The 25,820-nt window shown below is 39.6% G+C and overlaps 2 protein-coding genes across 2 annotated transcripts in view; both read right to left on the reverse strand.

Moving 5' to 3' along the window:
- LOC124254016 (mitogen-activated protein kinase kinase kinase 13-B-like) overlaps positions 1 to 18,244 on the reverse strand; it is an 85,725-nt gene extending 67,481 nt beyond the window's left edge. Inside the window, 1 exon segment of the mRNA XM_046687879.1 lies at positions 18,070 to 18,244. The gene's annotated coding sequence lies outside the window, so the exon portion shown is untranslated.
- A 5,340-nt stretch (positions 18,245 to 23,584) lies between these two features.
- On the reverse strand, positions 23,585 to 25,233 carry LOC124253985. The gene is made up of 3 exons (XM_046687839.1): positions 24,904 to 25,233; positions 24,698 to 24,793; positions 23,585 to 24,391 (listed from the first exon to the last, which is right to left on the reverse strand). Exons 1-3 carry the CDS (start codon positions 25,231 to 25,233, stop codon positions 23,831 to 23,833), a joined length of 987 nt encoding a protein of 328 aa, XP_046543795.1. The 3' UTR covers positions 23,585 to 23,830.
- Between the last annotated feature and the right edge of the window lie 587 nt (positions 25,234 to 25,820).

Here is a 25,820-nt window from a genome sequence, read left to right on the forward strand (position 1 = left end):
ATCGTGTGCCTTTTATCAAGTTTCAAAATGCATACAAATATGGTAATATACTAATTAGGATTTTAAGACAAAATATAAAGACGTACATTGACTTCGTTATTTTTAAGTCCTAACATGTTTTACCACTGGCAGATGGTTAAACTTCAAAATGTTTTCATTTGTTATCATAATAATGAAGATGGAAATAACATCGAGTAAAAAAGATTTCATCTTTGTTGATCATTCTATACTTCTTGAATTCTGGGATATCATCCGGGTACTCACAGGAGAAAAACAATAACAAAAGCAACAACGAGTCCATGGAAATTGCTCTGGATCAGTGCTCCTTAAAGATGATAATGCTCTATAAGAATGTTTAACTTTAGATAATAATGCTCTGGATCAGTGCTTACCTTAAAGATGATAATGCTCTATAAGAATGTTTAACTTTAGATAATAATGCTCTATAAGAATGTTTACCTTAAGATGATAATGCTCTATAAGAATGTTTACCTTAAGATAATAATGCTCTATAAGAATGTTTACCTTAAGATAATAATGCTCTATAAGAATGTTTACCTTAAGATAATAATGCTCTATAAGAATGTTTACCTTAAGATAATAATGCTCTATAAGAATGTTTACCTCAAGATAATAATGCTATATAAGAATGCTTACCTTAAGAGAATAATGCTCTATAAGAATGTTTACCTTAAGATGATAATGCTCTTTCAGAATGTTTACCTTAAGATAATAATGCTCTATAAGAATGTTTACCTTAAGATGATAATGCTCTATAAGAATGTTTACCTTAAGATGATAATGCTCTATAAGAATGTTTACCTTAAGATGATAATGCTCTATAAGAATGTTTACCTTAAGATAATAATGCTCTATAAGAATGTTTACCTTAAGATGATAATGCTCTATAAGAATGTTTATTTTAAGATAATAATGCTCTATAAGAATGTTTACCTTAAGATGATAATGCTGTATAATTGTTTTTACCTGAGATGATAATGCTCTATAAGAATGTTTACCTTAAGATGATAATGCTCTATAAGAATGTTCACCTTAGATGATAATGCTCTATAAGAATGTTTACCTTAAGATGATAATGCTCTATAAGAATGTTTACCGTAAGATGATAATGCTCTATAAGAATGTAACATTTTTACAATCTACTGGTGTAAATATGATAATGTGTGAAATGAGATACTGATCATAGGAATGATTTTGTTACAAAAAGTACCTTTGTCTGGTAAATATGTCCAGATACATCATGCCAATCAATATCTAGGTAAATATGTCCAGATACATCATGCCAATCAATATCTAGTTAAATATGTCCAGATACATCATGCCAATCAATATCTAGGTAAATATGTCCAGATACATCATGCCAATCAATATCTAGTTAAATATGCAGAAACTGCTCACTGAGTCTCACAAGGATGGGAATCAATTCATCTAAATCTAATCATTTTTTCAATTACAAAATCTGTTACTTTTCAATGAATATCTTAAATTTGATGTTAATGGCCAACTAAGTGAGGCCCTTTCTGCACCAAGATTTCGAATTGTCAAGATGCCCTTCAAGTTCAGAAATAGTACCCCACAAACATTGAACATCTTGAAGTAAACAAACACTGACATGATTAGATTTGACATCTCACTGACCAGCCTTCGCCCTTCACTTTGATTACATGAGGCATTCCGTTTAATGTGAAATATAGTCCCTTGCATTAATTTAACATAGTTGTCCACTTCAAACTCTGTAAAACAGAAGAAAATATTCTTCAAGCGTTTTTCTGACAATGAATTTGTTGGGCATGTGCTGAAAAGGTAAAAAATTATCAACATTTTTCTTGAAGCCAGAGAAACAAGAATGAGAGGAAAGAGAACCGATTTCCAATATCCGCAAAAAAAAAACTCACTGGTGAAACCAATCTCGCAAAGACATATCTGAGAATAGCAATAAGGATGTTTTCTAACTTAGAAAAAACGCAACTGCAAAATCACCATAAAATTGGTACAAAAATTCTCTTCGACTCTACAAAACAAGTCAAATTCTGGTAAAAGCCAAAATGAAAATAACCCAGACTTGTAGAAGCTTGAGAATTCTAACCGCAGGCATTAGAGAGGCGATCCTCCTCATTTATTGAACAGTTGGCAGCTTGCCCGACTGCCAATTCAGTCAGCCAATCTGGAAAGAACGGTGCTCGGCCCACGCACTATCCTCCCAATCGGGCTAACAGAATCAATGAAGGGACAAGCAATATCCTGTGCTCCAATCTACCTTATTTACTGAAATACTGGTCAAGCTTCTCACTTCAGCATAAGCAAGGGCAGAAATGGCAACAGCTTTCTCACTGCCATTCCTGTAAATATTGGGATGGCTGCAGAAGGATCTGGAGGAAAGAATGGAAAGAGAGCAGAAAAAATGAATCTGTGGTGGGTATATGTGGGTACCAGGTGGTTTCATCAATAAGAACAAATCAGAAATAACAGCGATAAAGCCCACATGGTCATCTCAGACTATACCATATGCTACTGTCTGTCTGTCTGTCTGTCTGTGAGAGAGTGTGTGTAACCCCTACAAATATACACAAATTTTACAGACAATGCCCGATATAACAAGTCTTCATTGGCTGAAGCTCAATATTCGTCTGTACAGACTATCGTAACAGTGCTGTCAAATTACATTATCAATCCTACCAAGTGATGCTCTTCTGGGTAACAACCACAAACCTCAAGCTGTATAGTAAGATGGACAGACACACCATCACTGCACCAATCAGTCATCATGAGGCCTCTGGCTGGTCAGTAGACTAATAATTAAGACCAATCGAAAAGATCGTCAGATTACATACATTAAGTCATGTTTTCTACCCGTCCATAGAATTGTTACTATGTAAATGAAGTTATCCTTCCGCTTCTTGTAAATCTGGAATGTTCACATGTGTCAGTCCTTTATCAGTGTTCGTTCCCCCACTGGGTATTGATAGCTCCATGATCTGCACAGACCTATACTCAAGTCTCCTTATATACATGCCAGAGTATCTCAGTACTTACTCACCTCTAGAACACTTGACTTAAACATCAATCAAAAGGGGGCACACTGTGGCCAAACCGGAGTAACAGTAGTTTGGAAAGGGAGGTAACCATGCTTGCCTGGTCCAAGTGCAAGGTGGGTCCATATTTGAAACATTGTTGGGAATAAGTACAAGTAAAAAGAGCCCTGTTGCTGTAGTCCTTTTATAACAAATGCTTTGTCAATATAAACAAAGTTTCTTAACTTATAATTGCACACAAATTTATCAGTCTGTTGAAACAAAAAAAATCATGTCATGGGCTCATTAATATTCATGAGGGAAGTTCCTGGAAATATTTCTGGTCATAGGCTTGAATATGGCCCATTATCTAAGTGATTACCTGAATCAATTCAAGTGGTATATTGAAAAACTTCGTGGGATTTCAATGTCATTGGCAAGAACCATATTACAGATGTAAAGATGTAAATATAACATAACATTTGATTGAGAATACTGTTCATCTTTGTGATTAGATAGGGGGAAAGTGTCTGGACCAATGACATGGCTGGACATTCATTCTTCACAAATACCCCAAACAAGGACAGCTACATGCTGTCATTAGATTAACCTCTGTTACCAAATGTGGACCATATTTACTGCCGTTCACAGTAGTTATGTAAGTAGTACAGGCCTTTTCACATATACAAAAAACTTGCAACAATTGAAAATGTTGATTAATTTGGCATCAGGTCACCGTGTTCTGTCAAGTTAATGTAAAAACATGGGACAGTATTCCCCCATAATATTAAATCAGTGGTACATGCACAGTGGGAGTCTGTATAACAACTACTTATGGTTTGATACAAAAGTTTCAGCATATATTTCACTCTCATCAGAAATAATTCAAAGTGGAATGATATACAAAAACTCACACACATACTGATACCATATATGTCTGTCACTAACCTACTCCGTCATAACCAGTAAGGTTACCTCCCTTTATTTACTTACGATCATAATGATTTAATGAATTTTGAAATCATGATATCCAGTCCATGCCCACAAAGTAGGAATTATCTTTTAACAAAATAACAAAATCTTTTATCTACTTTTTGTCTCAGTAGTATCGATGGTATTTCTGTTTCCAATCATTACCAAGCATGTTGTATAGACTGTTGATGACTGGAAACTATGATAACTGTCATAAGTAGATATTTCAGTAAATTAAACTCTGCCTGTGTAAGTAGTGTGTCACGGAGGCCTGTGTAAGTAGAGTGTCACAGAGGCCAGTGTAAGTAGTGTGTCATGGAGGCCTGTGTAAGTAGTGAGTTACAGAGGCCTGTGTACGTAGTGTAAGTCACAGAGGCCTGTGTAAGTAGTGTGTCACAGAGGCTTGTGTAAGTAGTGTGTAACAGAGTAGTGTGTAACAGAGACCTGTGTAAGTAAGTGTAACAGAGACCTGTGTAAGTAGTGTGTCAGAGGCTTGTGTAAGCAGTGTGTCACAGAGGCCTGTGTAAGTAATGTGTCACAGAGGCCTGTGTAAGTAGTGTGTAACACAGACCTATGTAAGTAGTGTGTCACGGAGGCCTGTGTAAGTAGTGTGTCACAGAGGCTTGTGTAAGTAGAGTGTCACAGAAGCCTGTGTAAGTACAGTGTCACAGAAGCCTGTGTACGTAGTGTGTCACACAGACCTGTGTAAGTAGTGTGTCACGGAGGCCTGTGTAAGTTGTGTGTCACAGAGGCCTGTGTAAGTAGTGTGTAACTAGTGTCACAGAGGCCTGTGTAAGTAGTGTCACGGAGGCCTGTGTAAGTAGTGTGTTACAGAGGCCTGTGTAAGTAGTGTGTCACAGAGGCCTGTGTAAGTAGTGTGTCACGGAGGCCTGTGTAAGTAATGTGTCATGGGGCCTGTGTAAGTAGTGTGTCACAGAGGCCTGTGTAAGTAGAGTGTCACAGAGGCTTGTGTAAGTAGTGTGTCACGGAGGCCTGTGTAAGTTGTGTGTCACAGAGGCTTGTGTAAGTAGTGTGTAACTAGTGTCACAGAGGCCTGTGTAAGTAGTGTCACGGAGGCCTGTGTAAGTAGTGTGTCACAGAGGCCTGTGTAAGTAGTGTGTCACAGAGGCCTGTGTAAGTAGTGTGTCACAGAGGCCTGTGTAAGTAGTGTGTCACGGAGGCCTGTGTAAGTAGTGTGTCACAGAGGCCTGTGTAAGTAGTGTGTCACAGAGGCCTGTGTAAGAAGTGTGTCACAGAGGCCTGTGTAAGTAGTGTGTCATGGAGGCCTGTGTAAGTAGTGTGTCACAGAGGCCTGTGTAAGTAGTGTGTCACAGAGGCCTGTGTAAGTAGTGTGTCACAGAGACCTGTGAAAGTAGTGTGTCACAGAAGCCTGTGTAAGTAGTGTGTCACAGAAGCCTGTGTAAGTAGTGTGTCACAGAGGCCTGTGTAAGTAGTGTGTCACAGAGGCCTGTGTAAGTAGAGTGTAAGTTGTGTGTCACAGAGGCCTGTGTAAGTAGTGTGTAAGTAGTGTGTCACGGAGACCAGTGTAAGTAGTGTGTCACAGAGGCCTGTGTAAGTAGTGTGCCACAGAGACCTGTGTAAGTAGTGTGTCACCGAGGCCTGTGTTAGTAGTGTGTAAGTAGTGTGTCACAGAGACCTGTGTAAGTAGTGTGTCACAGAGGCCTGTGTAAGTAGTGTGTCACGGAGACCTGTGTAAGTAGTGTGTCACAGAAGCCTGTGTAAGTTGTGTGTCACAGAGGCCTGTGTAAGAAGTGTGTAAGTAGTGTGTCACAGAGACCTGTGTAAGTAGTGTGTAACAGAGACCTGTGAAAGTAGTGAGTCACAGAGGCTTGTGTAAGCAGTGTGTCACGGAGGCCTGTGTAAGTTGTGTCACAGAGGCCTGTGTAAGTAGTGTGTCACAGAGGCCTGTGTAAGTAGTGTTCACGGAGGCCTGTGTAAGTAGTGTGTAACAGAGACCTGTGTAAGTAGTGTGTCACAGAGGCTTGTGTAAGCAGTGTGTCATGGAGGCCTGTGTAAGTAGTGTGTAACAGAGTTCTGTGTGTAGTGTGTCACAGAGGCCCGTGTAAGTAGTGTGTAAGTAGTGTGTCACGGAGAACTGTGTAAGTAGTGTGTCACAGAAGCCTGTGTAAGTAGTGTGTCACAGAGGCCTGTGTAAGAAGTGTGTAAGTAGTGTGTCACAGAGGCCTGTGTAAGTAGTGTGTAACAGAGACCTGTGTAAGTAGTGTGTCACAGAGGCTTGTGTAAGCAGTGTGTCACGGAGGCCTGTGTAAGTAGTGTGTCACAGAGGCCTGTGTAAGTAGTGTGTCACAGAGGCCTGTGTAAGTAGTGTGTAAGTAGTGTGTCACGGAGGCCTGTGTAAGTAGTGTGTAACAGAGACCTGTGTAAGTAGTGTGTCACAGAGGCTTGTGTAAGCAGTGTGTCACGGAGGCCTGTGTAAGTAGTGTGTCACAGAGGCCTGTGTAAGTAGTGTGTCACGGAGGCCTGTAAAGCATCTAGGACAGATAGTCCAGTGGTGGATACCGTGAGCAACAATAACACAACGCCACCACTTACTAAACTGACACTGCAGCAGTATTTAATCCATCCTGAGTCCACCACAAACACCACAACTGGAAGAAACACTGTGGGCACCTGGAGTCCCAGCTTATTCCAGATAAGCACAGCAGTTGGGCAGGCAAGTGTTCCCACACAGACCAAGCCGCCTACTCTAAACACACACGTAATCTCCACTTGTATCCTCCTACAGATGACTTCTAGATGTGACTGGCAACATCATGGACACAAAGCAATAGATTTGTCTGGTTCTCATTGACCTCCAGCTTAACAATAGAAGATGAAAGATTGTAACAATCATTGGTCTGATGGTTTGGCAGTCTTGCTTAACTGTGTGTCTGATGCAGTGTGCATATTCCATACAATAACTTCTGCAGTGACAAGTACATTCATATACCCATCAATCAAATATAGCACTGTCGCTCAATACCAGTCTTCAGGGATCATACAAACTGCAGTTTTAAACCTTTGACTGCAGGCATTAATTCTTCTGTTATATTAGTTTTTTTAGAAAAGATTAATATAGTTCGACTTTTCAGCTTAAGGCAGTGAAGGTCATTCCACAGAATTGTTTACAATATTACTCATGACAGTTGTATTAACCCACATCACTCTCCCATCAATTTTGCCATCTAGGTATCACACATTGAGCCAGGTCACATAATGTTACCACCCATCTCACTCGACTCTCAAAACAACTTCGTGGGATCCCATGGGGAAAGGATTATTGGACATCAGCATATCTACAAATCAGTAGCATCTTACAATAACCAAAACATTTCCTCAGTGCCCATTCATTTTGAACAGTGCTCATTTTTCAAGGGCAAGTTGGTACTTGGATAACCCTGTTAGTGCATGTTTCCCTCCTACACACGCTGACCTTCATTTTAGGTCTGAATTATTTATTCCAATTATAAATTCAAATTCAAATTTGGCAGTTTTACAGAAAACAGAAAAGATGATTGGTGTCAAATCTGAATCTGAGGATTCCTGAAAGAGACGACAGAACAAACTAATGACTCCATCACGGTTGTTTTCCAAACCTCAACTATGGCATTCTGATAAATGAGTTTGTCAAAGAGGCCCACGCAAATTATCTCCCTTTAACAAAGACGTCCAATCAATACTTTCTGCATTCTGTCAGGATGCAAAGGTCAGCGAACATCCAGTCACTCGGACCACAACCAACACATTTATTATCCTGGTCCAGAGGCCTATGGCAGATAATCCTACTAGATATTGTGTTAGGATGAATTAATTATAAATATTTCCATTAATACCATGATACACGTCTTAATCTGCACAGGATCCTCCATCAACACTGTGCAATTCTAACCAAAGGGAATTTCAATATTTCTACTTTGCTACGTGACCATTCTAAACACCATAGGGATTCCTGGGTCACCAGTAGCCAATGTTTGTCAACAGTTAGGTACTAGGTGATCAGCCTGTATGACATGGCTGCTTGTATGAATTGTGTCCCAATAATTATATATTGATATATGTAAAGCATAGATTTATATGAACTCTATCAGTCTCAGTGTTCCCTTCCATTTCATATTGTTTTTCCCTTGCTGTTCCATCCATGTAGCATGTGTATGGTACCCATTGTAAGTCAGTTGTGTACATATCTGGGAGAAGGTGTCCACAGTTAGAGAATTTGTACTCAGTCCCATTCACTTTTTGCGAATAAAATGTGTTTAAAAACACTAAGTCACTTGATTACATCCTGTAGAACATGTCATACCAAACTTCTTAACTGCCAATATCAGAACCAACCTTCATGTTTTAGCTTGACGCTCTTAAAGATCAACAAGCACTGGCCAGACATAGTATATAAAGCTCATGCAAGTTCAGCCATCACTTCCCAGACATAACACAATGCTGTGGAAGATCAGCCATCACCAGCCAGATATAACACAATGCTGTGCAAGATCAGCCATCACCAGCCAGATATAACACAATGCTGTGCAAGATCATCACTGGCCAGATATCACCAATGCTGTGCCAGATATAACACAATGCTGTGGAAGATCAGCCATCACTGTGCAAGATCAGCCATCACCAGCCAGATATAACACAATGATGTGGAAGATCAGCCATCACCAGCCAGATATAACACAATGCTGTGCAAGATCAGCCATCACCAGCCAGATATAACACAATGCTGTGGAAGATCAGTGGCCAAGATAACACAATGCTGTGCAAGATCAGCCATCACCAGCCAGATATAACAGCCATCACTGCCAATGCTGTGCAAGATCAGCCATCACTGGCCAATAACACAATGCTGTGCAAGATCAGCCATCACTGGCCAGATATAACACAATGCTGTGGAAGATCAGCCATCACTGGCCAGATATAGACACAATGCTGTGCAAGATCACAATGCAGATATAACACAATGTGTGAAGATCAGCCATCACCAGCCAGATATAACACAATGCTGTGGAAGATCAGCCATCACTGGCCAGATATAACACAATGATGTGCAAGATCAGCCATCACCAGCCAGATATAACACAATGCTGTGGAAGATCAGCCATCACCAGCCAGATATAACACAATGCTGTGCAAGATCAGCCATCACCAGCCAGATATAACACAATGCTGTGGAAGATCAGCCATCACCAGCCAGATATAACACAATGCTGTGGAAGATCAGCCATCACTGGCCAGATATAACACAATGCTGTGCAAGATCAGCCATCACCAGCCAGATATAACACAATGCTGCAATGATGCCAGATATAACACAATGGAAGATCAGCCATCACATGCCAGATATAACACAATGCTGTGGAAGATCAGCCATCACTGGCCAGATATAACACAATGCTGTGCAAGATCAGCCATCACCAGCCAGATATAACACAATGCTGTGGAAGATCAGCCATCACCAGCCAGATATAACACAATGCTGTGCAAGAGAAGATCAGCCATCACCAGCCAGATATAACACAATGCTGTGGAAGATCAGCCATCACTGGCCAGCTGTGCAAGATCAGCCATCACATGGCCAGATATAACACAATGCACAATGTGTGCAAGATCAGCCATCACTGTGCCAGATCATAACATAACACAATGCTGTGGAAGATCAGCCATCACCAGCCAGATATAACACAATGCTGTGCAAGATCAGCCATCAGCCAGATATAACACAATGCTGTGCAAGATCAGCCAGATACCAGCCAGATATAACACAATGCTGTGGAAGATCAGCCATCACCAGCCAGATATAACACAATCAGCCATCACCAGCCAGATAACACAATGCTGTGCAAGACACAATGTTGTGGAAGATCAGCCATCACCAGCCAGATATAACACAATGCTGTGGAAGATCAGCCATCACCAGCCAGATATAACACAATGCTGTGGAAGATCAGCCATCACCAGCCAGATATAACACAATGTTGTGCAAGATCAGCCATCACCAGCCAGACATAACACAATGCTGTGGAAGATCAGCCATCACCAGCCAGATATAACACAATGCTGTGGAAGATCAGCCATCACCAGCCAGACATAACACAATGCTGTGCAAGATCAGCCATCACCAGCCAGACATAACACAATGCTGTGGAAGATCAGCCATAACTGGCCAGATATAACACAATACTGTGGACGATCAACCTTCTCTGGCTAGATAATAACACAATGTTTTGGAAGATCAGCCATAACTGGCCAGATATAACACAATGCTGTGGAAGATCTGCCATCACAGACCAGACATTGTAAAATCCTATGGAAGGTCAGCCATTACTGGCCAGACATTGTACCACTGGCTGGATCTCAATCCCAGCCACACATGATCCTTACATGGATGGATCAATGAAATGAAATTTGAATACTTTTCACTTGAATTAAAACATCAACATCTCGTGATCAAGAAGAAAGCATTGTCTCCTACAGTATTCAATTTTCATCTTCAAACCACAAAGTAAGTAGCTTCTACTTCAGTATTTCACAGATGAGAAACCCCAAGCAAGTTCAACAGACAGAAGAGTGGGAAATTCTCCCTTTCCAACCTTACGCTATTTATTATTTATTGTTCCTGACACAAACATCCAAGAATCAATATAGAATCTGCTTTACGTTTTCAGACTAACTTTTGCTGACCATGTCTATGCACTTGATAAAGATATATGACACCTCAGTCTCTGACATAAAACCAGGACACACAATGTCACATTGGTATTCAACGTGCTAACATAACTAGCCAGAGCTGTTGCTTTGCTGGTGTCTAGGGATACTGTCTGACCTACAGCTACTGACGGGCAGTGTCTACAGGAATAATTCATCTTTATTTTACACATAATCCATTCTACTAAGACTGTAACTGCCACATCATGTTGGCTTGATTGAATAAGTCTTAACTAAAGTACCGAAACTGGGGCACAAACCACTACAGTCATCAGACTACAGAAGGGAGATAACTATGGATGGAACAGAGTTCCGCTAATACTGCAGCTACATGAAAGAGTCCTGTAATTAAAATCAACCAATGGTTGATATTAGAACAACAATGGTTGATATCAAGACATTAGATCACCAGTCATCCTACAACTGAACAATTATATAACACATTCAACATCCATCCACACTACTTACAAACACCACATTTCAAAGCACTACTGAAAATGAAAGCTTCTATCAAAACCATACACTAATCAACATCTTGTCAAGAACAGTACAGGTAAAGACTATGCTTGTTAGCTTATATCTTATCTATTGATTAATCCTGTTATCAAACACAACAGGTGGGGGCATGTATATGTCTTAACTAACTTGGGGGGAACCAACACGAGGATCAGGCATCAAATTCCTGAAAAGCATGTGCAATTATCGTGCATGTGGACGGCTGCATTTTGGTGTAAAGGTTTGTTAAGAATTCGCCAATATTCACTGATTTTTATCATTGACTGAACTCATGACAATAATCTTTTCAATGTTACGAATTTGTTTTACAATACATCACTTCATGTGTAAACAGTACCTTTAAACAGTATAGAATATTTTGCAAAATTTAGTTTAGAACAGTTGCCTGAAGAAAGTGGCTATGTTTACACTAGTGAGTCTAAACTTTTGATGAGAAGTATATTAGGGGTGAAACGGTATAACGCAGTATTAGTAGAACCGCGCAGTATTTTGCCTTCGGTTCGGTATACCATAATGCAATACAAAACTTCGTCTTTTTCGGTTTTCGTACCGTCATTTTATTAATCATTTTAAACCTTTTCTAAAATGTTTAGAAATTGAATCATTTGGTCAAAATCTATGCATTTCTTTGCTTGACGGCCACTACTGGTATTTTCCTGGAAGTTAGGTCGAGATCGCCTCAAGTGTTCTACTTACAAAGTCAGCAAGACATCAACAGCAGATACCAAATCAATAGCTGAGTTATGTTTCTTTTTCAGTTATTTCAAATCAGACAAACAGCAAAACATTGTATTAAGTTATTGAAGTCAACTTTATAATAAATACACGCCATCAGCTGAGTACTTACGATGTTTGCTGTGATGCAACACACCGCGTTATAGCGTGGGTAAACACTGCCATCCGAAAATGTATGATGATCATTTGCTTGATAACGGTGTTAGGATCTACACTGAAACGTCGCAACTACTGCAACAAAGAAGTTGTCTATCCATAAAAAGTGTTCCACTTCATCATACCAGCTTCTAAATGCCACTTAAGGAAGCTATACGCCTCAATAGTCCTTGCAGCGTTCTGATTCCACAATAATATCGGTATTTTCATTGAATGTGAACCACTATTGAAATCTTGGACATATTGCATGAGTAAAATCATTACAAGGTAAAGTTGTATGTCAACATATGCGGTTAAGGTCTGGGCATATAATTACAGCCAAGGCCAACTAGGCTGGATATGGAAATAATCACATTTCTTGGTCAATTACAAGAAATATCATTGATCACAACACAGAGACACGACAATAGATAATCTGTATTACAATTAGACGTGATTCTCTACTCCATTATCCTGGCTGCTGTGTGAGATTACTTGAAGGACACATGATGGATACGAATGAGGATAGGTGTATTCAGTCAATGTCCATATTTCAATGGTGTTTTGGATGCTGCTATTCCTTTTGAATACTACATCTATATTTGCATGTTTCTTGAAGAGTCTCTGGATTGGATTCCATATAGTCTGTTTGACTTCATTTTGGACCAATGAAGTGCTCAAAAACACAAAATCTAATAATTGTGTCCAAAATTATGAGACAAGTCATCAGAGTTGGTCTGTCGATTTCATGTGACTGTGCAAAATTTGGTTTTGTTGCAATTATTAGATTTTGTGTTAGTGAGCACTTCATCAGTCCAAAATGAAGTCAAACGGACTATAGTTGGGGAGGCTAATGAAAAAGGGTGCAGTTTGTTGACGGGTGGATTTCTGGGTTTTGTTGTTGATGCTCCGTATTGTTTGTTGCACAAGCTGTTTTGGGGTAGATGGTCTTCTGTGTGAAGACTTCTTTCAGGATGTAGGCTGTTACTTGGTGGAGAGGGTGTTGCTTGGTGGAGAGGGTGCTGCTTGGTACAGCAGATGTTGTAAGCTCGTCATACAAAGTTAAAGATGATTCCATAAAATATTTCATCAATATTATTCTATATCATTCCCCTTGGAGAACCAATCATCAAAGAAGTTGTACTAATCTGGTCATGACAAGTGGTTATTGTGATTTGTCACCTTCAATAAGAGTGCCAAATATATACTACAATCCCACTTGTAATCATGTATTTCACGTACATCATTGATAAGTGCATCTACAATTTGCAACAGATATTGCCTCAACCCTTTCTTAATTATACATTAAATTACACTTGTATGTTCATCAGTAGTTGATCTGTAACCAGATATTGGCAGCACATCCACTGACATTCATACTTGTTTTAGCTACAGTCTTTATAACTTGCCGCTGGAACATGCTCTGTGTGAGGGCTGTTGTAAAATATGCATACATACTTCCTGATTGATATGAAGCATGTCCATTGGTAGATTTGTGAAACTGTATATATAGTACAACTCACTTAATCATGTGTTACAACACAACATGACTAGTTACATTCAACAGATGAATATCATGTTATAATTAACTAATGTTCCGTAAATTTATTAGAAAATGATATTGTGGTCGTTATGAAGGTACCAACTTTGTCACATCACTCGATGAACTTTGTCACATCACTCGATGAACTGTAATATGACATTTAGAAAATAAACATATCCTCTATTTAATATTCAGATAACATTTCATAATCATAGGAAAGTTAGTTTTCATTTTAATTTAAACCTTTTATTGTTTCCTGTATTACCATAAATTACAACGATTCAATCAATAAAAATGTAATCAAATAGTTTATTCATAAAGCTGTTCCATGTGACTTGAATTATCATCTCTTGAAAACTTACCAGTATTTACAAAAAAGCCCTCTTGTTAATTAGAATATATTTGATAAATATATATATATATAATATGAACCATGGTTAGCTAATTTGGGGTCAGACCGACCCTTGGTATTGTTGGTAAATGTTATCATGAAATATATATTATCAGTGTATGAAATAAGCCAAAAACCCAGCCAGACATCAGGGCTGGTAACTTTAAAATGTTACCAGCCCCAAATGGATTTAACCAGACAAGACACCAAGATATGGTGGATTCACTCAGATGTAAGGAATTTTTTTTTTACCAGACCATTGGGCTGGCAAGCTGTAAATTTAGACCGTCCTTCAGAAATCTAGCCCATCTCGGACGGGCCTTATTCCATACACTGATATTATCACTATCAGTAGTGGGGAGACCTGTATATACACTCCTGGTACAGATTCCACAAGTGTAAAGAGTATTTTTGGTGGGTGGAGTGCTAAACAAGCCTTTTAACATTATTTAACACTTTCGTATTCAATTTAAGGAACATCCCCATGACTGTGACCACATATAGACATGTAAATAAATAGGCTCAGTTTCCGCTGAAATTTGGGTACAGCCGTTAACATTGACAGACAGGAAGAAAGTGCAAATAACCTTTACTTTGATGTTGTTTTCGGTATTGGTGACAATGATGCAATATTCTATCCAAAACTGCAAAGTTGTATACACCAAGGAGACATGGACGTTAAAGGTGACCATAGTAAATATTGGTTTTGTCAAAGAGGAAGTCAACTTTAACAAATATCTTGGATTACAATCTCACATCACCCTTGTGTTTTGGTTGCTTTGTTGCTGTGCCAAGGAAAGATAAAAATGTCTGTTACTTCCCTTTGCAAAATGTTTATAGAGAACATTTTTCAGTTCCTCAATAATTAACATCAAAAGGTCATCTAGTTATTAAATGGTCTCTACTTAGTCAGGAACATAAAGTGTTGGCTCGTAACGTAAGGCCTGGGTTCGATTCCCCACATGGGCACAATGTGTGAAGCCCATTTCCGTTGTCCCCCGCCATGATATTGCTGGAATATTGCTAAAAGCAGCGTAAAACCATTCTCACTCACTCACTCAAACAAAATTAGTGAAAATCAGGTAGTCTATGGGCAGGAAATATAAATATTTGTAACAACATTGTCTGTAATGACTACAAATTGCTCGTTTAATACACCAGGATAGACATTTGACCACTATCATTAATAGGAAAGACAATTTTAGCTTTCTGAAACTTGGGGTTTCAAACAAAACAAAAAATACCATTCCTAAATATTCCTGCATTCTAATCACTTGCATTTGTATTTGAACAATGTTTCCATGGATACCAACCTATGCAAGATGTCTTTCCCACAAAACAACCAAAATAGGATAAACTTTCTGTGATGAATTAACATGTTTATGCAAATAACGTTATTGATCCATGATTTAATAATATAATGGGGGTAACATAAGTGACATTTGTATCGTACAGTTGGAAACAGTATCCATGGTAACAGACTAAAGTTAATACAATGATGACAAATTAGGAAGTATTACCATAATTATTTTCAAGCATAGATCATGTATTTATATTTAATACACTTCTAGCTTGGGTGGATATGTCAGATAGCGCTGTTTTGGAATATACGGAGACTGATGTTCAGCTGTAATGATGATTATATAATGATGAAACATAAACATATTAAAGCTATTAGACATGACCCGGTTTAACATGTTTCGAGGACAATTTCAATTATATCAGAAGTAGACCAGAAGATATGGGTCAGAATTTGTCTTCAGCAACCCTTGTATGTTGTAATAGACAACTAATGTGATCAGATGGTCAGACTTGCTGACTTGGATGATTCATGTCATTGCATCCCCAATAGGTAGATCGATGCTCATGTTCTTAATCACTGGATGACAGCAGGATTATTTATTTAAAGTAATTTTAATTTAAAAAGAACATTGTTGACATGTTACATAATACAATCATTGCCATACAGACAGAAGTTGATACATGATACAGATTCTCATAAATAATTCACAGGCTGGTTTGTTGTATACACACAGCACATGCAGTATACAATATCACCATATATTCAGATGGCCCAAATACAGATATCCACAGATAATTCAACTGTTAAGTTGTAATCTATATAGTACATGTACTACTACAATTATCATGACTATCATCACACAGTGGAAGCTGATATGTGATACAAATGTATGTGATACAATTTCAAAGTTGAGTTGTGATACACAGAACATCATGGATCAATAGAGTTGACAAAGAGTGTATGGAAGGAAGACCGAAAGGCAGAGAACTTTGCTGGCATTGCCTTGGAGAATGCTATATATTTTGAAATATTGCTGAATGAAATGTTACAGAAGAAACAAACACATAAACAACAGACATGTCAGCTTGAATACAGAAGCAAAGATCCAACTTATGCATTTCTTATATGTTGACTACTTTGGTGAAAGATAAGAGGATATCTTCAAAACCCACGATTATACCTTTCTGTCATTCGTACGGGTCCCAACCTTCCACATCAAATTCCGAAACCATATTGGCTAGCGAACAGTTATCGCCGCGTAACAGTTATCGCCAATACATCAGTATCACACGCGCGCTGTTCCGGTCAATTACAATTCTGGTATTTTTTCCCCACGGTATTTGACAACAATAAAGGACAGCAAAAGAAACTTCTTCACAAAGATAAAGTTATGAACCTTATAAAAAAATATTTTTTAAAATTCAAAAGAGTTCAAGGTCACAAGTCATGAATTGTTTCATTCCCTATCAATCTACTGCAAAAGATACACACAATCAATAATTCGAGGTTAATGTATGATATAGATATATGTTATTTCACGAATGGCATGAGAAATTCTGAAATAGTGATAACTGTTACAGTTAGTTGTGAGAAAACATCTATTTGTACTGCCATGATTCCCTTCCTCCGCGTTATATAAAAACACGATCCGGCACCGGCAGTGAACAGGCTGGACATATCGGGCGAATAGCTAATTAAGTATCATAATTAATTCTGTTTCATTAATTTAACGGACAGCGGAGTAATTTTGTAAACACCACTAAAATACGGCGATAACTGTTTGGCAGCCAGTACACGACAAGTCAAATGAATCCCCCAAGCTATAGGGTCAGATTCATTGTTGTTTGAGGGTATCATACCTTGATGACACGATCAAGCTCCAGTATACCAAAGTATTATTGCGATTAATATGACACTTTCAGACTATGTCAACATGTTCAAATCTGATACAAGTGACAATGATAACAAAGCAAGCAAATGCTGATGTCAGCAGCCATGACCTATGCAATCACACATCACTTGTTACAAACCAAGAGGTAAGATTAATGAATGTTTGTTATTGTACATTTCCCAATCCCCATGATCATGGCATAGCAACTGGGGTGCCATATTGTCACTTTTGTCATTTTTTTATATGGACAAATATATGTGTGTGTCAACATAATACACTGTTTGGTGTGATTATACCAAATCTTTATTCATGAGATATCAGCGGGAAGTAAACCTGATTTATAGTAAGAATGGATGGGGTTTTTTTTATAGAAAGCCTATCGTAACCGTAACCCTAAGCCTAACATAATGCTAAATCTAAACCTAAACACTCCTTGAAATAATCATAATCATAATGATAATAAACAGAATACATTTCAAGCGGGGGTTACGGGCGGAACTCTTACCTGAATACTAAATTTGGTTCAACGTACATAATCATGCATTTTTTCCTTATCCGTTTGATATGAGCTGGGATAAGATCTTAATATTAAATAAATGGATTAAATTATTTGTGTATTTTTAAAACAGATGACTCAAGTGCTGTGATGATAACACTGCCACTTGTTGAGTTCCCGGTGTGAATCATCGGACAGTGCTATATTGGTGTTTATGATCCCCAGGTGAAATACCGCTGTCTGACGGGCAGTGTGACCAGTTTGTATCCAATGTTGAACAGTGTTTCAGGTGGCATAGGACAACGTGACCATGGACAACTGTTACTACTTACCCTATATATGATTCACTGAAGCCATCGGAGATGTGGTTGACTCATGACAGTTTCGGCGGTCGATGAATCCGGTGCCACTAATCTTAACCGTTGTGTTGATGTCAGGAATTTGGAAGTGACGTGGTTTTCTAAATGTAGATACAAACACCTCGGGCAGAGTATTGGGGCTACTTGCAACACAACTAGTGTTATTGAGCTGATTCCCAGGAAGCCTTCTCCCGTACTTGTATTAAAGTCATGGATTTCCTACTGAGCCTCATTGCACGTGCTTGCTACTCAGCAGAAGCAGAACCAGCTGACTTCGAGCTTTGGTGGGTGAGGAAATATAAACATTTGGAGTCAAAGAAATAAATATTCAAACATAATATTTTCATCTAACCAGGAAGTAAGTTTTAGCATCTGTCTGAACAGAGATATATGGTCTCTGGTCTGAACGAGGAAACGAATCTTTACTTGTTAACCTTTCAACTTGCAGTATTTACTTTTATTATAGAAACCAAAATGTAATTCATGTTTACATGTAACTGAAAGCGTATATTGAATAGTATGTCGTATTACATTTCAGAGAGCTTGACACAATATATGTTATGGGGGAGCTTGATCTTATTCAATGCATCTACAACTGACAATGCCAGCACCAGCTCAGACTATGTGTGCAATGTATCTGATCCGATGTCGGACACCTTGTCCACACGACCGACGAGGCACACACCGCCCCCTCGCCGATAACTGAGGCTTTCATATGCGGGTTGACTCCACGGCCCTTCTACATTTATGTTACACGTGTGTGCGCGCGCTTGCATACGGGTGTGCTCGTGAGTGTGTCCATAAATATGCATATTCTTAATCGAATTCCTCTATAACCCTTAAATGTAATTGGTACATGTTATATTTAACTCGGAACCTAAGTTGCAATCTAGACTGAAACGTGCGATAATTCATCCTTCCTGTCTGAGTACCTCACGTATAATTGCCAGCTGGACTATTTAATGGTGTTTATATCTTTGGAACTTTCTTCTTGCAACTATGTCATTATTTCACCTTTGGATTACGGCAAAGCCTTTTGAAAGCCTTTTTTTTTGAGGGGATCTAAACAGGAGCAACATGTCAAATTAGTAAAATATTGTTGCCTATGTATCTATATATTAACCGTTATGCTGGCGCTAATGATGAAGAAGAAAAGAGATTTTCTCTGAATGTCATCCATGTTCCTGTTAATCATTCTTTGTTGCAGCCCAAATAAGCCGTGAGTCAGAGGTTTTACAGCTATACGTTATGGGATAGAGGATATATACATAAAAAAACAATACTAACAATACGCTTTTACTTTAAGTTCGTTATATTCCCTTTCATGGAACATTAGTTGTCAGGTAAATATAATGTTAATTTTGCAATGGTTGCGAAATGAGCATGATTTCAAACATGTGTCATATGAACGCGCATCATTATATATGAAAGTAATTATGAAGATATGTAAGAACGAAACTGCATTATAATCAATAATTGGCCAACACACGATGATCCGGCAACATGTTAACAAAAGTCAACAGGGAAGAAATATTCGCCCAGATATGAAGAGGGGGCAGGGCCTAAGGTGTTGTTTAGGATATTCCGTTAGTTTGACTTCCTCCCCAATATTGTCACGTACGGAATGACTGTATATTATCACGCCACTCATATGTTTCTGTAAGTATAACTGTAAATGGTATAGGGATAACATATTTAGGTCATAGGTTTCTTCAAATCTTTACAAATACATCCCAAATATTAATGTTCTCAAACAACATCAATTTTACCGACACGTGCACAAGTAAGGTTGAACCACAGTCGTATGATGGGGCGTAACTACACAGGTGTTCGCAGCTGTTTAATTAATCAATATCAAAGCTACTCTGTGGTCACGATGTTGGTATTTTCAGTAACATTGTGTTTTTCATATACACATCGTTTCATGCTTTTCTAAGGCCTCAATTATTATTATGCTTAATTAACCACACTCACGTGTCATATTAGATCTAACAGAATGCATGTATACAACGATGTTTAGTTTTGGATGAAAAGAAATATTCCTGATTAAATGCAACGTTGTAGGCATCGGGGTTTATTCGTCCTATATTATTCGGTAAGTTAGCGAAATATTTTAATGCGTGGATTTCTAAAGAATTATATGAATTATGACTTCGAGGCGAGATGAATGCTTGGTACGTTAGTGCGTCTTGTCAGCTCAATAGGGACTGTCAGATCGGTTAGGGTTTTCAACAGGCGAGTACCCTATATATACGTCACTGCGTGTGTTAATATTCTGTGTGTCTGTTTGTTCGTTTGTTTGATGTTTAACGCCACACTCAGCAATATTCCGGCTATGAGACATCGGTCTGTAAATAATAGAGTCTGGACTAGACATCATCAGCATCGACTACGACGATATGCATCGGTCAAGTCACCACCCAAAATTAGTCGACTCTTACGTTGGTTGGTTGGTTTGCCGTTTAACGCCGCACTCAGCAATATTCCAGCTATATGACGGCGGTCTGTAAATAATCGAATCTGGGCCTTACAATCCAGTGATCAACAGCATCAGCATCGATGTACGAAATTGGGAACTGATGACCTGAGTCAACCAAGTCAGCGAGCCTGACCACCCGATCCCGTTAGTCGCCTCGTACGACAAGCATGGGATACTGAACATCAATTCAACCCCTGTCTTCATGGGTGCATGTGCATATGTTTAACAGGTGGTGAAGGAAAATCCTGACCTGTACGCGGCCATTGTCACCACGAGATCATCACAACTGGAGAACCTGTCCTTATTACTGATGTACAGTATCCATGAGTCTCTGTGAACGTTGTTTAATAATAATAATAATAATAGCATGCTTGTAATGCGCTGTTTTCCATGTACAACATGCTCAAAGCGCAAGACATAGAAGTATATACAAAACAGACACGAGGAGAGAATAAAAGATGCATGTAAACAATTAATGAATTATTGTTTGCACTCATAGGCTAATCTGAAGAAGTGAGTCTTTAGTAAAGATTTAAAATGAGAAAGTTCTGTACAGTCACGTAGATATTGAGGTAGTTGATTCCAGGTTGTATACGTAGAGGCTGCATACGAAAAGGACGTTTCACCATAAGTAGAAGTTCTCACAGTGGGCATAACGAATATACGTTTATCCTGTGAACATGGGCGGTGCTGTGTGAGGGACTGGGCCCGATGCGAAGGGTGAGTGAGTGAGTTTAGTTTTACGCCGCACTCAGCAATATTCCAGCTATATGACGGCGGTCTGTAAATAATCGAGTCTGGACCAGACAATCCAGTGATCAACAGCATGAGCATCGATCTGCGCAATTGGGAACCGATGACATTTGTCAACCAAGTCAGCGAAACTGACCACCCGATCCCGTTACCCGATGCGAAGGGGCTGATCCAGACAGACAGCGGAAAGAGAGGCACAGAAGCTTGAATTGAATCCTGTAGTGATTGGGCAGCCAGTGTAAAGAATGTAGGCAATATTCCAGGCAATAATTGTGTGTGCAAGGACTAGTTGGCCACTGAATCAAAGCTCAAGCAAAGAACCACGCTCATGGGGTTTGCCACACAGTAGAAAACTTTAAGCATCCGATCTCCATTTCGTCGACTTCACAGGTGCATGGGACTTATAGTGAGTGAGCGACATTTTACGCCGCTTTTAGCAATATTCCAGCAATATCACGCCGGGGACACCAGAAATGGGCTTCACACATTGTACTCATGTGGGGAATCGAACCCGGGTCTTCGGATTGACGAGCGAACGCTTTAACCACTAGGCTACCCCACCCCCTCCATGGGACTTAAATTGTGGACCTATGAGCGCCTCTGTTGGGCGAATATGCTGCCTGTATATCTAAAAAACCAGATCCCGTCTGTTGTCCAATGCGGAGCGTAAGTACTGTAGTTCGAACCCGAGCTGTGTCATACAAGTTAACACATGTTACTTGTTGTTACCCCGCCTCACGCTAGGGATAATTGGAATAAGGAAGGACTTTTCGGCGCAGAGATGAATGAAAACCGATCTAGTGACCGTGGTCATAATAACGCAGTTTTTCGAGCGAATGTGCGCCTCCCAATCAACCATTAAGACATTTGAAACTCGAAGCGAAAGCCCATTTCACCTCGCTTCGGAAGAAACCAAGACTCATGGTCTTGTAGCTACTCCATGCCACCATAAAGCTTATTATAATTACATTCCTGGTGTCCCCCGCCGTCATATTGCTGGAATATTGCTAAAAACGGCGTAAAAACCATACTCACTCCCTTATTATAATTAAATATGCTGCCACGCCATTCAGGACTTCTGGACGCTTGGTCATAAGATCATAAAGCATTCGCTTGGTTTAAGTTCTGTATTACAATCGTGAACATCGACACTTATCTTACATTACACATAAATGTCGTTTTCTGATTGGCTGAGCCAATCAATGTACCCCGCTTGCAAGAGAGTAACATTTTCTGTTACCCGCTGGAAATGCCGAACTTTGGTACTTCGTGTTTGTAGTGTTTGACCTGTTGCCTAACTGTGTTACTTCTTACTACGGTATGAACCCCGTGCTTCAAACAGTTCCAAATTCCCTCGTAACCAGTGAACAACATGCAGTGTCCCCCTCGTGACCAGTGAACAACTTACAGTGTCCCCCTCGTGACCAGTGAACAACTTACAGTGTCCCCTTGTGACCAGTGAACAACTTATAGTGTCCCCCTCGTGACCAGTGAACAACTTATAGTGTCCCCCTCGTGACCAGTGAACAACTCATAGTGTCCCCCTCGTGACCAGTGAACAATTTTATATAGTGAACAACTCATAGTGTCCCCCTCGTGACCAGTGAACAACTCATAGTGTCCCCCTCGTGACCAGTGAACAACTTATAGTGTCCCCCCTCGTGACCAGTGAACAACTTATAATACATCGCTACATGTCACATGATATAGTAATGCCAATCGGGCCCATCTATCACATGACGTGAGGTAGTGTTCGTCTATACAGTGTGTCAAAGCAGGGAGAATAGAAGACTGTAGATTATCCCTGGTCAAACGTTTCGGGCGGATCTGACGCAATAAAACCTCATATAACACTTTAAACGATGGCGTTAACGACATTTACAGCTCGAATGCGAAAATCGGGTACATTTAATGCATGTATAGTCCGTTTGATTTCATTTGAGACCGATGAATTGCTCACTAACACAAAATCTAATAAATGCAACAAAATCAAACTTTGCACATTCGCATGAAATCAACAAACCAACTCTGATGATTTGTCTCATAAGTTTGGACACCCGAATAAAAAAGTTGTTTAACAAACGATCCTTATTTTGTTGTCACTTTTCGCTATTTCTTACGAGGGAGGACCACTTGTTGGTAAAACAGCCAGGTGTGCGAGTTGAAATTGTACGTGTGATATTGAAATTTCACTGCACGCGCTTGTTGATTAAATTATTAGATTTTGTGTGCAATTCATCGGTCTAAAATGAAGTCAAACGAACTATAGTCCGGTTTCATTATCAGTTTGTTAAAATTTGTTTTAAAAGTTGTAACAAGTCGTTAGCACAGATAAACGTGAGAAAATACGATGGAAGAAATGCCGTTAATAGTCTCTCTTCACAGGTACTGGAATCGCCGAAATATCGGCCTTCACATACTGTATCCATGTCTAGGGTTTCACCGGAGCATTCCGTGTGTGACTAGCCGTTTCTCGTACCGACTTTAGCCACCCAACAATCACTACAGGCCAAGAGGGTAGTCTGGTACTGTATAGCATCGCTGTATGTTGATGAAAGTACCCATGCTAAAAATTGGCAGTTTCATGAACTTGAACATTCTCAATACTTGGGTGGCACATCCCCCGCTCAAAAGAATACTGCTGGCACACAGAAGATTGCCCCAAGGCATTGTCCCATGCATTGACTGACTGTTCCATATTGTAGTGTGCCCCTTCAAGCATTTTGTCTCCACAGTTATCATAACGCCTTGATGTTGCATCAGTTTCACTTGACAAGTCATGCCACAAAATGAACTTGAACCTGACTGATGTGAGCAATACTGGAATAGTTGGGCAAGTGAGGTTTCAGAGACAAGAAACTGTCTTTCAGTCTGGGGATTTGCTGACAAGTAGAGAACTGGTTCAGTTTCGTCATCAGTATCTGTATCACAGTCTGCATCAGTTTCACTTTCATCCAACTCTGAGTATTCAGAAGGCATGTATTCCTCGTCACTTGTAAGAAGTGTGTCCTCACAAGCATCAATATCCTCCACTGCTTGGATGGGGACACTGCACACCTCATGCTGTTTAGATGAAACTTGTGATATGGGTGCACATTTAGATGAAAATAGCTTTAGTGGTGGCAATGATACAAATTCACATTGAATTTCTGTTGAAATGGTAGTGACTGACTTTCACTGGCAAGGACTTGTAACTTCAATCCTCCGTGCACGTTGTGATGTAACTTGTTGCTGTGAAATAGTCTGGGTTTTCTGGGTGACAAAACGCGAACTAATGTTCAAATTGGTGGAAACACTGACAGACGCTCCAAGTTTTATCTCATTAGTTGATGTGGAATCTGGTCCATGAAACTGTTCATGTTCCTTTACCTTATCTAATTCATAAGGCTCATTCCTGTCTCCATCAAAGGCTTTGGGTGGATTTGTTTCAGTGGTTTGTTCATCATTGAAGATATCCCTCAGCATCTGCGAAAAATAGACAAATAAAACTATACTACTTAATGGTGCAATATAAACGGAATATTCGGGAATGAATATTCCGGTCGGTAACAGTATGCATATCGAAATCTACTTACCTCGTCCGTTTGTCGTTTCCTAAATGCTCCTCGTGTAACACTAGGTAAACCATCCGCGAAACTTTTTGTCCTGAATCTCGTGGGCATTGCGTCCTTCTTCAGCCGAGCTTTTGGATTTTCATATCCCATTTGTGCAAGGCGAAATGGGTCTCTTTCGAATGCATCCGACTCGAAATAATCGGCACACAGTACTGCATTCTTGCTTGGCTTCCAGTTTTTCTCCCCACGTTGACACCTATGAATCCAAACCTTCCTCCTGTCTATATCTGTCTTTTCACTTGGAAAACGGAAGAAACGGTGGTTCTTTCCCATGTCGATGATGCCGCGCATCCCCAGGCAACGCAATACACCATCGTACCATTTAAAAAAACGCCAGCAACAACACGACTTGTACTACTGCAGCACTTGATCTTTGGCAATATGGCGGACTCCCGGCACATCTGACGTCACGAACGGAAAGGTCACGTGGGTTCCAGCGAAATATGCATAATGGCCGAAGCCGAGATTTACAGAAACTGTTTTCGCGATTAAAACATAAGTATTCATAATTTTTAATTCAAAATTTGGGAATATATTTCTGATGACTTTATCTTTCACCCAGCAAATTATTGCAATTCACTCGTATTCTCCTTTAAAGCGTCCGCTCGTCTCGCCGGAGACCTGGGCGCGGTTGCCCACATGGGAGAATGCATGAAACCCATTTCTGGTGTCCCCGACGTGATGTTGCTGGAATATTGCTAAAAGTGGCGTAAAACTTCACTCACTCACTTACTCACTCACTATAGGGAAAGACCTTCAAGCCATGTTACACAAAAGAGCGACAGTGTTCCTCTGGTTGAGCGAAACGATATATTTTACGACCGCTTTATAAGTTGGCGAAAACAGTGACATCTTGGTTGGTCTTTATCATTCTGCGA

The sequence above is a fragment of the Haliotis rubra genome, unplaced genomic scaffold, assembly GCF_003918875.1.
Source record: "Haliotis rubra isolate DU_JTF1 unplaced genomic scaffold, ASM391887v1 Scf56, whole genome shotgun sequence".
Classification (NCBI taxonomy): domain Eukaryota; kingdom Metazoa; phylum Mollusca; class Gastropoda; order Lepetellida; family Haliotidae; genus Haliotis; species Haliotis rubra.